Genomic DNA, 17,226 nt, shown 5'->3' on the forward strand with positions numbered 1-17,226 from the left:
GTTAAAAGTTTATTGAATAGAGTCATGGCAGGGCATCTCAGTCCCATGGAATGTACATCCTGTGCCATGTGGGAAATCCAGGATGCTTCCCGTGTCCTGGACAACCACATGTGCAGGAAGTGTCGTCGGCTGGAGGAGCTCGAGCTCCAGGTTTCAGAGCTTAAGCAGCAGCTGGCGTCACTGCAGTGCATCCGCGAGGCTGAGAGCTTCGTGGATAACATGTTCCAGGAGGTGGTCAACCTGCAGCTTAAGAGCGTGCAGGCAGAGTGGGAATGGGTGACCGCCAGACAGAAAAGGAGGACGAGGCAGGTAGTGCAGGAGTCCTGAGTGCATCTCACTCTCCAGCCGGTTGAATACTGGTGGGGGCGATGGTTCCTCTGGGAAGTACAGCCACAGCCAAGTCCACGGCACCACAGGTGGCTCAGCTGTACGGGGGGGCGGGAGATCAGGAAAGCAGTAGCGATAGGGGATTCAATAGTTAGGGGAACAGGCAGGCGTTTCTGCGGCTGCAGACGTGATTCCAGGATGGTCTGTTGCCTCCTTGGTGCCAAGGTCAAAGATGTCGCTGAGAGGCTGCAGAACACTCTGAAGGGGGAGAGTGAACAGCCAGTGGTCGTGGTCCATATCGGTATCAACGACATAGGTAGAAAGAGGAAGGAGGTTCTGCTGGCAGATTTTAAGGAGCTAGGAAATAGATTAAAAAGCAGGACCTCAAAAGGTAGTAAACTCCGGATTACTCCCGGTGCCACATGCGAGTGAGTCTGGAAATAGGAGAGCAGAAAAATGCGTGGCAGCAGAAATGGTGCAGAAGGGACGGCTTTAGATTCCTGGGACACTAGGACCGGTTCTGGGGAGGTGGGACCTATACAGGCCGGACAGGTTGCACCTCAACAAAGCCGGGACCAATGTCCTCATTGGAGGGGGCAGGGGGTTTGCTAGTGCTGTTGGGGAGGGTTTAAACTAATTTGGCAGTGGGATGGCACCAGGATGTAGCATTAGAAAGGAGAAACATGGTGCAAGAAAGAGTGGCAGATACAGATAGCACTAGAGTAAGAGGTATTAGGTGGGGTCAGGCTAAGGCAAAATACAAGAAGGTCTAAGATAGGTTTACAGTGCAAGTATGTAAACAAATGAAGCGTGGTAAATAAGCTTGGTGTGCTGTCGGCACAAATAGCCACATAGGAATATGATGTGGCGATAACGGAGACCTGGCTCAAAAATATTCCTGGATATATAGGGGGAAAAATTGGGTGAGTAGCGCCACCTGTTAGCGCCTAAAGAGGCAGTCAGTGGCTGTAGCGCCACTGGCTGCGCCTCCCGCGATATTCAGCAGGGGCGCTAATGGTGGCGTTAGCCATTTGCGCTGCGCCGCCACCGATGACGTCATCGGTGTGCGCAGCGCCCCATTCGCGCCCCGTTCGCGATATTTGGTAGCGAACGCCACAGTTGCGCCGTTTGCTACCCGCGCCCGGTTCACGGGGCCTTACTGTGCCGGCAGCGGCGCAAGTTAAGGTGGAGGTGCGGGGCGGCCGCCTGCCAGCAGCTCCGCCCCCGGCCTCCTGACAACCCCCCCCCCCCCGCGGCATTGCCGGCTGTTTCCCGAGAGCCCGGCACTTCTCCTTGGTGCCGGGCTCGTTTGCCGGCACTCGCGAGCGGGGATCGCGCTGTTGCAGGCCCCTCCCCCTTAACAGTGGGAGGAAGGCCTGCAGTACTGCAGCGTGCTGTGCCGCAGCGTGTGGCGCTGCGGCACATTGCGCTGCGATATTCAGTTTCAGCGCCCTAAGAGGGACGCGGAGCGCCTCGAGCCTCGCCCCGTCTCCCTCTAGAGGCAATGGAACTGAATATCTGACGATCGCTAAAGCCTCGAACGCTGCGCTAAATCCTGCGTTCAGGCAACTTTTGTGCCACTTTGGTGCCCCAACCCAATTTCTAGGCCATAGTGTTCAGGGGAGATAAGGAAGGAAAGAAAGGAGATGGGGTGGCAGTATTGATTACGAGAATATTACAGTGCTGGAAACAGAGGATGTCCTGGAGGGGTCAAGGACAGAATCTATTTGGTTAGAGTTAAGAAACAATAGAGGTACCATTACACTACTAGGTGTTGTGAAGGCACTAGGTGAAGGCAGTTGAGGCCAATTCAGTAAATATATTCAAGAAGGAGTTAGATATATTTCTTAAGGCTAAAGGGATCAAGGGATATGGGGAGAAGGCAGGGACAGGGTACTGAGTTTGGATGATCAGCCATGATCTCATTGAATGGCGGAGCAGGCTCGAGGGGCCGAATGGCCTACTCCTGCTCCTATCTTCTATGTTTCTGTGTATTCTATAGATCACCAACTAGTGAGAAGGATATAGAGGAGCAAATTTGAAGGGAAATTGCAGAGGTGTAAGAACTATAGAGTAGTGATAATGGGGGACTTCAATTATCCTAATATAGAATGGGATAGTAATAGTGTAAAGGGCAGAGAGGGGGAAGAATTTCTTAAGTATGTTCAGGAGAACTTTCTTGATCAGTACATTTCCGGCCCAACGAGGAAGGAGGCATTGCTGGATCTGGTTTTGGGAATGAGGTGGGTCAGGTGGATCAAGTTTCAGTCGGGGAAAATTTAGGGAATGGTGATCATAGTATCATAAGGTTTAGGTTAGCTATGGAAAAGGACAAAGAGCAATCTAGAGTCAAAATACTTAATTGGAGGAGGGCCAATTTCAGTGGGTTGAGAACGGACCTGGCCCGGGTAAATTGGAATCAAAGATTGGCAGGCAAAACTGTAATCGAACAATGGGCTGCCTTTAAAGAGGAGATGGTTCGGGTACAGTCGAAGTACATTCCCACGAGGGGGAAAGGTAGGGCAACCAAAGCCAGATCTCCCTGGATGACGGAAGAGACAGAGAGTAAGATAAAGCAGAAAAAAGGGGCATATGACAGAGGTCATACAAGTGAGAACCCAGCTGAATTCAGAAAGTTCAGAGGGGAAGTGAAAAAGGAAAGAGGGGCAAAGAGTGGGAGTATGAGAATAAACAGGCAACTAACATAAAAAGGAATCCAAGTCTTCTATAGGCATATAAATAGTAAACAGGTAGTAAGAGGAGCTTTTAGAAACGATAATCCAGGACAAAATTAACAGTCACTTGGACAAATGTGGATTAATTAAGGGAAGCCAGCACGGATTTGTTAAAGGCAAATCGTCTTTAACTAACTTGATTGAATTTTTTGATGAGGTAACAGAGAGGGTTGATGAGGGCAATGCGGTTGATGTGGTGTACACAGACTTTCAAAAGGCGTTTGATAAAGTGCCACATAATAGGCTTGCCAGCAAAGTTGAAGCCCATGGAATAAAAGAAACAGTGACATCATGGATACGGAATTGGCTAAGTGACAGGAAAGACAGTAGTGGTGAACGGTTGTTTATCGGACTGGAGGAAGGTACACAGTGGTATTCTCCAGGGGTCGGTACTAGGACTACTGCTTTTCTTGATATATATTAATGATTTGGACTTAAGTGTACAGGGCACTATTTCAAAATTTGCAGATGAATCAAAACTTGGAAGTCTAGTGAACAGTGAGGAGGATAGGGATAGACTTCAAGCGGACATAGACAGGCTGGTGGAATAGGCGGACACGTGGCAGATGAAGTTTAACACAGAAAAGTGCAAAGTGATACATTTTGGTAGGAAGAATGACGAGAGGCAATATAAACTAAAGGGTACAATTCTAAAGGGGGTGCATGAACAGAGAGACCTGGAGGTATATGTGCACAAATCGTTGAAGGTGGCAGGGCAGGTTGAGAAAGCGGTTAAAAAAAATATATGGAATCCTGGGCTTTATAAATAGAGGCATAGAGTACAAAAGCAAGGAAGTTATGATGAACCTTTCTAAAACACTGGTTCGGCCACAACTGGAGTACTGTGCCTAATTCTGGGCACTGCACTTCACTGATGTGAAGGCCTTGGAGATGGTGCAGAAAAGATTTACAAGAATGGTTCCAGGGATGAGGGACTTCAGTTACGTGGATAGATTGGAGAGGCTGGGATTGAGAGGAAATTTGATAGAGGTGCTCAAAATCATGAGGGGTCTAGACAGAGAGAAACTGTTCCCATTGGTGGAAGGGTCAAGAACTATAGGACATAAGATTTAAGGTGATTGGCAGAAGATCCAAAGGCGACTTGAGGAAAAACTTTTTTACGCAGCGAATGGTTATGATCTAGAATGCACTGCCTGAAAGGGTGGTGGAGGAAGATTCAATCGTGGCTTTCAAAAGGGAATTAGAGAAGTACCTGAAGGAAAAAAATTACAGGGCTACAGAGAAAGGGTGAGGGATTTGGACTAGCTGAAGTGCTCTTGCAGAGCTCTAGCCACAGGCTCGACGGGCCTAATGGCCTCCTACTGTGCTGTAACCATTCTATGATTCTATTCTAAGAAATATTGATGAATCAAAAAACACAGGACAAAACTATTTGACCTACAATTCCAATGGCTGTGTCACTGTGATACAGCAGCATACAAGCTAGGAACAATGGGGCAGATTGGTACTTTCTGGGTTCGATCCCTGCTCTGTGCAGAATTAGTCAATCTCAGTCACCTCAGCATCCCTGAGCTTAACAACTGGGGAAGAGGAAGGAATAAAATATAATTGGAAAGGGAACAAAGGAAATAGGAACAGGAGCAGTCCATTGAGCCCCTTGAGCCTGTTCCGCCTTTCAAGGACATCATGGCTGATCTGTGACCTAACTCCATATATACACCTTTGGACCATATCCCTCAATATCTTTGGTAGACAAAAATCTATCAATCTCAGGTTAAAATTAACAACTGATCTTGCATCAATTGTCGTTTGTTGAACAGAGTTCCAAACTTCTACCACCCTTTGTGTGTGGAAGGGTTGATGCTCCCATTATTTGTCTAGTGATCCCAGCAAAACATACCGTTGCATAATGTCAGGGGAGTACAGAACTGAGTTACTACTAAGGCCCCTATGGTGAATAGTTAAGCAACATTCACTGTCCGGGCTCACATTTGAAAAAAAATGGCCCCTTGGTTGAGATACAATAGGGTCATTGGCACCAGTGGACATCTGTCCCAGGCTGTTTACTTGAAAATGGCAGATGATTTGGAACATGCAAGTTGGCTAACACTACAGGGTGGTGATGAGGCCGTTGTAGAATACAAATGGAAAGTTTTTAAGAACAAGATAAAAAATGTGAAAAACAAGTATGTACCCAAAGTCAAAAGAAGGAAGTATGGTAAGAAAAAAACAAGCTGGCTGACTGGTTAAAACAGACATGTTTCTATAAATTAAAGGCATTTAATACTCAACTAAACAGAGTTGAGTACAAGGAACAACTAAAGAAAACGAAGGCTACTATTAGATCAGAAAAAGGCTAATTGATAAAAAGGATCGTAGACAACTGTGGAAGTAATGGGAAAAGCTTTTTCAGTTATGTGAAGTCAGAGGACTGTCAAAGCCTGTATTGGGCCATTGAAAGATGTTCAAGGACAGGTTACAAAGGAGTCACTGGGTATGGCGGAAATATTAAATGAGTACTTTGCATCGGTCTTCACCCTAGAAGATGATGCTCGACTATTAGAATTTAATAAAGTTACTTACAAAACTAGTAATATTAGCATAGATGAACATATTGTTTTAGAAAGAATTAAGAACTTGAAAATAGACAGAGCAGCCGGGCCGGATGATTTCCACCTGAGGGGCCTCAGGGAGATGGGACATGTGCTGTGCAAGCCCCTAGCCTGTATTTTTAATAGCTCGCTGCACTCTGGAATGGCTCCTATAGACTAGTAGGAGGCTAATGTAGTTCCCATCTTTAAAAAAGGTGACAAGACAGACCTGGGTAATTATAGGCCCATTAGTTTAACATCAGTAATAGGTAAGATGCTTGAGGGAATCATTAGGGATGCAATATTTGGATGTTTGGATAGAGAGGGACATATTAGGGACACCCAACATGGCTTCATAAAAAGGAGGTCATGTCTTACAAATCTAACTATTTTTTGAAGAAGTTACAAAGTTGGTGGATGAGGGAAGTCCAGTAGACATCATCTACTTACGACTTCCCATAAGCTTTTGAGAAGGTACTACACAAGAGGCTTCCCTGTAAGATTGAAGCCTCTGGTGTTAGTGGTAATATATTGAGCTGGATTGAGAACTGGCTGGCAAGACGTAGGCAAAAAGTAGTTCTAGATGGATTTGGATCCGTTTGGAAACTGGTCACCAGTGGTGTCTCGTAGGGATCAGAGTTGGGACCATTTCTCTTCACAATTATTATTAATGATCTGGATGTAGGTGTTGGGGGCACAATCTGCAAATTTGCAGATGATACGCGAGTATTAGGACTGTACATGACGCTCGTCTGCTTCAGGCTGATCTTAATGTGTTGGGAGATTGGGCTCATGACTGGAAAATTAAGTATAACTTAGATAAGTGCAGCGTTATGCATGTGGGCAGGGCAAATGCTCAACACTCATACACCCTTCAGGGAATAGCATTAAAGAAGGTGGGTATAGAAAGAGAGGCCATTCTAGTGCATACATCTTTAAAGGTACATGAGCAATGCCGTGAAGTGATAGCTAGAGCAAATAGCATGTTGGGGTGTATCCATAGGACAACTGGGTATAAGACAAGGCATACTATTTTGTCCTTGTACAAGACCTTAGTCAGGTCGCACTTGGAATACTGTGTCCCGTTTTGGTCTCCTCACATGGTGGGCGATATTGAGGCTTTGGAAAGGGTGCAGAGGAGGGCCACTAGACTAACTCCCAGTTTAAAGCATCTTAGTCATCAAGATAGGCTAAAAGAGTTGGGACTCTACACTTTTGAGAAGCAAAGACTTAGAGGTGATCTGATTGTGGTTTATAAGATAACTAGCTGGGGAGCCCCGCGTTGCGAGGGCAATTTTGGGGCGCTTGGTCTCCCTGCCCCTGTGTGTCCCCCCTCTCCCTGTCATGTCCTCTCCCTGTCCTATCCCTCCCTCCCCTCCCCTCTCTCCCTCCCCTCCTCTCCCTCCCCTCCCCTCCTCTCCCTCCCTCCCGTCTCCCTCCCCCACCCCCACACCTACCCTCCCCCACCCCCTCCCCTCGCCCACCCCCTCCCCTCCCCCGCTCCCCTCTGTCCCTCTCTCCGGCCCCTCCCCCTGCCTAGCGCCTGAGGTCCGGTGCCGTTGCGATAGCGGCCGTGCGGGGCCTAGCGCTTAAGGCGCGGTTGGGTTCTGAAGCCGGGACGGACCGGAGCTGAGGTCCCCCGCGTATTGCGCGGCTGATGGGCGGCGCATGCGCGGTCAGTGCGGGCGGCGCGAGGCGGCCTGGCGGCCGTTAGCGAGCGGGAAACTTCGGGCGGCCCGCCCGCGCTACGGCCCCGACACCGTGAAACCTGAGAGGGGGAAGTAGAGAGAGACAGGGAAGAGGAGAAGGAGAGAGAGGGAAGAGGAGAGAGGGAAGAGGAGAAGGAGAGAGAGGGAAGAGGAGAAGGAGAGAGAGAGCGGGAAGAAAGAGAGAGAGAGAGAGAGAGAAATTTTTTGAGCTTCAGGCCCCGAGTCCCCCCTGCGCGAGGGTGAGGAGGAGTGGGGGGGGTTGCTAAACACAATATAAAACTCAAATAAATTGTTAATTAATTCCCTAACACATAATTCAAATATTTACCTTACTTCCCTAACACACTGAAAGTGTGGGGGAAAAAATTGTGAAAAATCAAGATGGCGGCCACTCACCTCGGTTCAGAAGGATAAGGCCCGCCTACACACGCACCGATTGGTCGACCGGTCAGGTCACCGAAGCGTAGGATTGGTCAATCGTCGAGTCACTCGACACTCAACTGTAGGAAGGAACCCGCCGTCCGATTGGTCGACCTCGACGTCACATGGTCACTAATGAGATGCTAATGAGCGGAACGCTGAACGTTTTTGGGATACCGCGGGCGGGATTTTTGTCCGGCCGAAACGTAAATACGCCTATGACCGGTCCGGAATCGCAAGCTTTCTTTTGAGGCGACGCACGCGTCAGTACGCTCTGTAACTTTCAAACGTATAGAGAACGGACAGACATCGGGACAGACAGAAGAGCTCTTTTATATATATAGATGAAGGAAATAGATCATGTTCCAGTTGACAGTTTGTTCCAATTAAATAGGTTAGGGAGGACCGGGGTCACAAATTTAAGTTCTATAAGGCTAGATCTAGGTTAGATGTCAGGAGGTGGTTCTTTTCCCAGAGAATAGTGGACCTCTGGAACAGGCTGCCGTCTTGTGCGTTGGATGCTGATTCGCTGAATTTGCGAGTGCTGGACCCGTTTCTGGCTAGGGAGGAGATTACCTCTTACAGAAGGTAGGTACTGTAGGGAATTCAGGGCCAGAGTGATCTCCTGGACTAGTTTCGATCATCTAGATGGGTCAGAGAGAAATTTCCCAGATTTGTTTTACCCCAAATTGGCCTGGGTATAACCGTTCACCGCCAGAACTGGCTGGACCACATAAAGCACTATCGGGTCCTGCTCTCGTCTGCCAAAATTGCTCACTATGCCAGGATCATCCTGAAATGCAAAGATAACCCCCAGTTTCTTTTCTTGATTGCAAACCGTCTTCTTAATCCCTCTCCCCTGTCTCTTCCACCCTCACAACAACAACTACAACTTGTATTTATATAGCGTCTTTAGCGTAGTAAAATGTCCCAAGGCATTTTACAGGAGTGTTATAAGACAAAAATTTGACACCGAGCCACACAAGGAAGTTGGGTGGTCAGAAGATGACCAAAAGCTTGGTCAAAGAGGTAGGTTTTAAGGAACGTCTTAAAGGAGGAAAGAGAGGTAGAGGGGTTTAGGGAGGGAATTCCAGAGCTGAGGGCCTAGGCAACTGAAGGTACCTCCAACAACAAGTACGAGGAGCTCTTCTTTGTCACTAAGATTGAGACCTGATCAGCTGCCTCTGCTGCTTCCCTCCCTTCCCCTAGCCCACTAGGCCAAACTTCCTCTAAGGATCCCCCCTGCCCTAGCCCTGAACTTGCATCTTTCTCTAGTTTATCTCCTATCTCCCCTCATGCCCTCTCTCTGAGCTCATCTTGTCCATGAGACCCACCTTCTGCTCCTTCGACCCTATTCCCACTAAACTGCTGACCACCAAACTCACGTTCCCCAAGATTCAGTACTAAGACCACTTCTGTTTTTGATGTACATTGACTTGGACTTGGGTGTACAGGGCACAATTTCGAAATTTGCAGATGACACAAAACTTGGAAGTATAGTAAACAGTGAGGAAGATAGCAATAGGCTTCAAGAAGACATAGACAGGCTGGTGGAATGGGCAGACACATGGCTGATGAAATTCAATGCGGAGAAGTGTGAGGTGATACATTTTGGTACGAAGAATGTGGAGAGACCATACACACTAAGTGGTAGAATTTTAAAGGAGGTGCAAGAACAAAGAGACCTGGGGATACTTCTGCACAAATCTTTGAAGGTGGCAGGACAGGTTAACAAAGCAGTTAATAAAGCATATGCGATCCTGGGCTTTATAAATCGAGGCATAGAATACAAAAGCCAGGAAGTTATGTTAAACCTATATAAAACACTAGTTCAGCCCCAGCTGGAGTATTGTGTCCAATTCTGGGCAGCACACTTTAGGAAGGACGTGAAGGCTTTGGAGAGAGTACAGAAGAGATTTACTAGAATGGTTCCAGGGATGAGGGATTACAGTTATGTGGATAGACTGGAGAAGCTAGGGTTGTTCTCCTTGGAGCAGAGAAGGCTAAGAGCAGATTTGGTAGGGGTGTACAATCATAAAGGATTTAGATAGAGTAAATAAAGAGCAACTGTTTCCAAATGCTGAAGGGTCGATAACCAGAGGGCACAGATTTAAGGTGATTGGTAAAAGAACCAGATGCGACATGGGGGAAAACTTTTTTACGCAGCGAGTGGTTCGGATTTGGAATGCACTGCCTGATAGGGTGGTGGATACAGATTCAATAGTAGCTTTCAAAAGGGAATTGGATAAATATTTGAAGGAGAAAAACATTGCAGGGAGATGGGGAAAGAGGGGGGAGTGGGACTAACTGGATTGCTCTTCAAAAGAGCTGGCGCAGACTCGATGGGCTGAATGGCCTCCTTCTGTCCTGTACTATTCTATGATGCAGTTAAAAACTTTTACAAAGACTTAGATCAGATACTAATGTCCAATTGTGGTCATTGGAGAGAGTTCAAAAAGAGCTGAAAGAATGATCCCAATCCTGAAGGCAACCAGATATGAGATCAGAGTAGAGAAACTCAAATTTAATCTAGAAAGAAAATCTCAATGCGATTCATAAAATATTAAATGGTGTAGATAATATATTACTTTATTACTTTAAAGCAAGTCAGACGAGTAGGATAAGAGGACATGCATTTCATTCTGTGAAACATAAGTTTAGAAAAGATTTAATTCTATGTTTTTCTTACCTGAAGCTCAAGACCTTAGATGTAATCCCCAAAATATTTAATACTGCCTGGATCTCAAAAGATCCAATCCAATCTGTTGATCCCACAATATTGGGGGGTTTATCTCCAATGCTTACCAACATCTGAAAATGCAAAAGGTAAACAGTTTACTAAGTAGCAATTCTTGGAAGAGATATAAAAATTTAGCAGAAAACATGCAGCATTTATATTATAGTTTCAACATGATTAAGAGAAGAGTATTTATAAACCAAACTGTTAAAGATACAAATCAAAGCACTGTTCTGATTTTGTTTCATTAATCCTGAAAGCTAGGTTTGGATATCAAAGGTAAACAGAAAATGCTGGAAATATTCAGCAGGTCAGGCAGCATCTGTGGAGTGCTGCCTGGCCTGCTGAGTATTTCCAGCATTTTCTGTTTTTACTTCAGGTTTCCAGCATCCGCAGAATTTTGCTTTTGTATATCAACGGTGTTTTTATTTTGCCGACAGGACACAAACCAAAAAATCTGGTCGAATGGTCTTCATGGGGAGCAGGCAGGAAAGTGGAGTTGAGGCCAAGATCAGATCAGCCATGATCTTATTGAATGGCGGGGCAGGCTCGAGGGGCCAAATGGCCTACTCCTGCTCCTATTTCTTATGTTCATATTCTCCATGAAAACCTGTATGTACCACTCAAGTAAGTCTGGGTCAGTGCGAAGATGTGATGACATCAGGGCAACTTCAAGGTAATGCATCCCTCCCTCATCACTGAAAACAAGAGCAGTTAACTTATCCCTAAGAGTGATAAGCAAATAAATCCAAAAGAGACAGAGCGGGTTAGATTGGTGCCACTGCTATTTGAAAATCTTAAGAAGTAGAAAAGCTCCCAATCAATCTTTTTTGTTGTTACATTTTACCTGCATCAATACAGTTGTACCGCATGGGGAAGATGAGAAGAATGGATCAGTCGGTAGTCAAAACACATCTAAATCAGAACCCAAATCCTCTTGAGCAAAAGCATTCAAACAATAGCTCAATGAACAGCCTGGCCAGTGGGCAGGAGGGAGCACAGTGGCAGGAGGCCACAGCTGGGGACACTTTTGGAAGGTTCCCGTCACTGGGAAGGTGGCGATTTTGGGGGGGCTGGGAGGACGTTGGCGATCGGGAGGGCTGGGAAGAGGTCAGCGATCGGGAGGGCTGGGGTGAAGTCAACAATCAGGAGGGCTGGGTGTAGGCCGACGATCGGGAGGGTGGTTGGGGGGGGGGGGGGGGGTTGCCGATCGGGCGGGCTGGGGGTGGCCTTCTTAGGTGGACGTAAAAAAAATCCCATGGCATTATTTGAAGAAGTGTAGGGAAATCCTCCTGATGGCCTGGCCAACATTTACACCTCAATACGATAGCAAAATACTGCGGATGCTGGAAATCTGAAATAACAACAGAAAATGCTGGAAATACTCAGCAGGCCAGGCAGCATCCGTGGAGAGAGAAACAGAGTTAACGTTTCAGGTCTGGGAGCAAAAGCAGATTTCCTGGTTGTTTACCTCATTGCTGCTTATGGGACCTCACTATCCACAAACTGACTACATTTTAACAGTAACTAATGACAAAATTACTTAATTGGCTGTGAAGCGCTTTGGGATATGCTGAGGTCATGATAGGTGATATATAAAAGCAAGTTGTGTTTCCAGTTCTTTAGAAAAGGGATTTAACCATACTAGCTGTTACAGATATAAATGCTGATAACATAAGTACAGAATGTGCTCTGTTAATTCCTTAATAGAGACACTGTTACATGTCCTGTAACAATGGTGTGCCTCATATTATTGATGCCTCAAAACACACTGTTCCATCAACCCAAGGCATCACTCTAAGTATATTAGATACGTTTGGCTCTGTTGCAAAAGGTTATGGGACTTTATCTAGGCTGACACTCGAGTGCAGTACTGAGGGAATGTTGCACTATCAGAGGTGCTATTCTTTGGATCAAAATGTTAAACCAAGGACTCGTCTGCTTGCTCTGATAGTTTAGATGGATACTAAAAATCCGATTATTCAAGAGAAAAAGCAGGCCAACATTACTCCCTCAATCAACATTGCTGATATATAGCTAATACAATAGCAAAATACTGCAGATGCTGGAAATCTGAAACAACAACAGAAAATGCTGGAAACACTCAGCAGGCCAGGCAGCATCCGCGGAGCGAGAAACAGAGTTAACGTTTCAGGTCTGTGACCCTTCATCAGAATTGGAAAAAGTTAGAGATGTTAACAGGTTTTAAGCTTCCGGTCGCTTGTCACTTTAACTCTCCGCTCCACTTCCACTCTGACCTCACTGTCCTCGGCCTCTTACACTGTTCCAATGAAGCTCAATGTAAGCTCGAGGAACAGCACCTCATCTTTCGATTAGGCACTTTACAGGCTTCTGGACTCATCATCGAGTTCAACAATTTCAGCCTGCTGAGCGTTTCCAGCATTTTCTGTTATTGCTGATATAGCTGTTAGATTGTAAAACAGTGCCGCATTTGCCTGCAGTCACTGCAATAAAAAATAATCCACGCAGCTTTAAAACGGTTCTCAGAAATGCTTTGAGGCACTATATAAATGAAACCAGAACTGTGACATTGAGCAAAAAACCCTCTTCGAAAACACTTACTGGTATCATTGGTACTGAACTTTGGTAATGCTCATACAACACCCATCAATGTACATGAATTTATCACCATCAATACCGAGGATTTTGGTTCAGACAACCTTAGTCCAGGTCCATCTTTGTAGCAACCACTGGTGAGAACTTATAAGCATGTATTAACTACCAAAGAAGACTGATGGCCAGCAGGCAAACATTCAGAGCTATGAGCAATGTTAATTACTAACTTCTGAAACTAGAATGTAGACACTCCAGGGGCTAAATTGGTCCATGTAGCGCCTGTTTTTTAGGCGTTACGCGGCCACATAAGGATCGGAAATGATGTCCGAGATAAGAGTGCACGCTTTGCAACGCTGATTTGACTTGCGCTGCCAATTTCGAACTCCACGCATCAGCCAACACCCTGTTTTAACCCCATATAGCTGAACACTATGTTAAACAGAAAGAAGGACCCTCCCCCACCAGCGCTATTTAAAGGGATCATGAGCTACGTACAGGTTAGTTGCTGGATTATTTCTTCTGGCTGCTGGTGAAATTATATGTGTTTTTGAAGCTTTCCTATACTTGGCTAAAGTTTGAATGCTCTACAGGGTCTGGCTGGTCTTGAAGTAGATTTTTGGTCATTTAAAATCTTGTGCTGGAAAAGTTGCTTCCAGGCATGGTCAGGCTTCCTCTGGGAATTAAACATGACTGGAAGAATTAAAAGGGGCCACGCACAGCAGGACATGCTTCTAGAAAAGGAGGGGGGGGGGGGGGGGGGGAAGTGGAGAAGGGAACTCGGCAGGAGGCCATATCCGCCGAGGGTGTTCAGGGAGCAATTCTCTTACCTCAACCTCAGCGAGAACTGACGCAGGAAATGCCTTCACTTCACAAAAGAGGTCATAACTGAAATCCGCCAACTGCTGCAGCCACAACGGCGGCCTCAAAGCAGGGCAATGACAGCATTGCCTGTGGCTGTTAAGGTTGAATAGCTGCCAGTGTGTGTGTGAGTTATGGGTGCGAGGCTTGCAACAGTGCTAAGTGTGTGACGGTGAGGTAAAGCATATGAACTGAAGGGTTGAGTACTGATTAATAGGGACGGTTGGTAAGTGGGTGATGGGGGTGTAGTGAATTGAGCAGTGGATGAGGCTAGTGGTGTAGATGGTAGGATATGCCATTTGAAGATTGAACTCATCTTGACAACTCGTGTCAGATCGTTAAACTTCTTCCTGCACTGCGTCCATGTTCTTGGAGCTACACACCTGGCATTGTCCTCCGCCGCTACTTCTTCCTACTGTATCCTGAGCAAATGTCCTGTCCCACTGCAGATGCAGGATATCTCTCCTCCTTCTCTCCACGACGGCACCAAGACCTCCAGTGCATTGTGAGAAAACCTTGGCGCACACTCTCTCTCCCATTCCTCAAGGTATCACAGCACAGATTCACTTTTCAATGGACCCCCACACTTCTTGCAGCCTCCTCTTTAAGAGGTGCAGGCTGCCTTCAAGTAGCGCTAGCCACTCACGATATCGAGCCCCCTGCTGATGTGTGCAGGCAATAAACAGCGCGGGGTTTTGCTGGCTGCACACAGCAATCATTTAAAACAGCAGGCAGCACGAATTTAACGTGCTGCCTGCATCTCAATGAACGAGCGAGGGTAAATCGAGTACCGCAATCCCCACGCCTGTTTCGGGGGTTATCCAAGTTAACTCCCTACGCAATTAAGTCTGCAAGGCTGAGCAGAGATTTGGTTGGTTCTGCCACCCTACTTTGAGACTAGTTAATCCACTCTACCAACTTACTTTGAGCTCCTCAGGAGGTTATGTTATAAATGACTTCCTAGTTGTCGAGTTGAATTTTCTCAACCCTTAGGGCAAATTAAGTCATAACATGCAAGAATTCCTATTGTGTTTAGCAGGCAAAAAGTGCCTGCCGAACACCAACAATGTTCAAATAATTTGAGTAATGTTTAAATTTAAGAGCAGCCTTAATCAGATTTTTGAATAAGCTTAAAAAAAATCCCAAACCCTTTTCATACCACTGTGGCTTCAGGGTGAAATCTACAAACAAGGATGATACCAGAATTGAGAAGTTATACCTATCAGGAAGGATTAAACAGACTGGATCCTTTTTCTCTAGAAAAGAGAAGGCTGAGGGATGACCTGATAGAGATTATGAAAGGGTTTGATAGGGTAGACGACGAGATGGTGTTTCCACTTGTGGGGGAGACCAAAACTTGGGGCCATAAATATAAGATAGTCACTAATAAATCCAATAGGGAATTCAGAGAGTGGTTAGAATGTGGAACTCGCTACCACAAGGAGCAGTTGAGGTGAGTAGCACAGATGCATTTAAGGGGAGGCTAGATAAACACGAGGGAGAAAGGAATAGAAAGTTATGCTTCTAGGGTTAAATGAAGAGGGGTGAAAGGTGGCTCATGTGGAGCATAAACACTGACATAGACAAGTTGGGCCGAATGGCCTGTTTCTGATTCTATTTCTGTAGAAGTTTTACATAGAAGCATACAATAGCTTCTATGTAAAACAACAAATGATCATATCAAGCTGGCCTCAGATATCAACTATCACTCTGGAAAGTATGGGGAAGCAGTGAAAGTTCATCGGGAATGGGACAAAGAGATGATAGTCCAATGTCTTATCTATATTATTAAGCATCTTAAAAATGATACTGTAATCTTTCCGTTACCCAAGTTTATTCCTGTGTTAAGGATGGAAATGAAGAATAATTTAAGATTATATTTTGCTTAAAAGAAAAAAAGACCATTTATATAGCGCCATTCACGACCTCAGGACGTCCTAAAGCCAATGAAATGCTTTTGAAGTGTAGACTCTGTTGTAATGTAGGCAACGTGGCAGCCAATTTGCACACATCAAACTCCCACAAACAGCAATGTAATAATGACCAAATAATGTGGGTTTTTCTTTTTATACAGTGTTGGTTGAGGGATAAGCATTGGCCAGGACAACGGGGCAAACTCCCTGGCTTTTCTTCAAAATAGTGCCACGGGATCTTTTACGTCCACCTGAGGGGGCAGATAAGCCTCGGTTTAATGTCTCATCTGAAACACATTGTAGTAGAGTACCAGCCTAGATTGTACAAGAGAGAATAGACAAGGGTAATGCAACAGATGGAAGTTATCTAGATTTTCAAAATGCCTTCGAAAAGGTACCACACATAATAGACTACTGATTAAGGTCAGAAAATGCGGAGTCAGGGGACAAGTAGCAGAATAGATAGCTAGCTGGCTTCAAGACAGGAAGCAGAGAGTAGGAGTAAAGGGTAGCTGCTCACAGTGGCAAAAGGTAGATAGTGATGTTCCATAAGGATCAGTACTGGGTCCACTGTTGTTCACAGTTCATATTAACGATTTAGACTTTGGAATCAAAAACACAATTTCTAAATTTATGGATGACACCAAATTGGGGGGGTTAGTTAATACTGAGGAGAATTGCAACAAATTACAAGAAGATATTAATAAACTTGCAGAATGGGCATATAATTGGCAAATGAAATTCAACACAGATAAATGCGAGGTATTACATTTTGGTAGGAAGAATAGGGAGGTCACTTATTACTTGGAGGGTGCGAGTCTGGGTGGGGTAGAGGAGCAAAGGGATCTCAGAGTACCAATACACAAATCACTAAAAGTAGCGACACAGGTTAACAAGGCCATAATAAAAGTAAACCAGGCACTAGGGTTTATTTCTAGAGGGATAGAATTGAAAAGTAGTGAAGTTCTGCTAAACTTGTATCGAACCTTGGTTAGACCACACTTGGAGTGCTGCGTACAATTCTGGTCGTTATATTATAAAAAGGATATAGAGGTGCTGGAGAGGGCGCAGAGAAGATTTGCAAGGATGATACCAGAAATGCGCGGGTAAACCGATCAGGGAAGGATGAACAGGCGGGGTCTCTTTTTGCTTGAAAAAAGAAGGCTGAGGGGTGACCTAATAGAGGTCTTTAAAATTATGAAAGGTTTTGATAAAGTAGATACAAGAGAGGGTGTTTCCACTAGTGGGGAAGAGCAAAACTAGAGGCCATCAATATAAGATAGTCAACAAGAAATCAAATAGGGAATTCAGAAGAAACTTCTTTACCCAGAGTGGTGAGAATGTGGAACTCGCTACCACAGGAGCAGTTGAGGCAAATATTACAGATGCATTTAAGAG

At 45.5% G+C, this 17,226-nt stretch overlaps 1 protein-coding gene across 2 annotated transcripts in view; it reads right to left on the reverse strand.

The window, feature by feature from the left end:
* Positions 1–17,226, reverse strand: part of ufsp2 (ufm1-specific peptidase 2) — a 186,592-nt gene that overhangs the window by 26,062 nt on the left and 143,304 nt on the right. For both annotated transcript variants that reach the window (XM_085981385.1, XM_085981395.1), the window contains one exon: positions 10,433–10,554. In XM_085981385.1, coding sequence (XP_085837511.1) covers positions 10,433–10,554 — 122 coding nt within the window. The remainder of the gene's footprint in view (positions 1–10,432; positions 10,555–17,226) is intronic.

Source organism: Somniosus microcephalus, chromosome 1 (genome assembly GCF_052327205.1).
Source record: "Somniosus microcephalus isolate GS21.2 chromosome 1, FLI_Smic_1.0, whole genome shotgun sequence".
Classification (NCBI taxonomy): domain Eukaryota; kingdom Metazoa; phylum Chordata; class Chondrichthyes; order Squaliformes; family Somniosidae; genus Somniosus; species Somniosus microcephalus.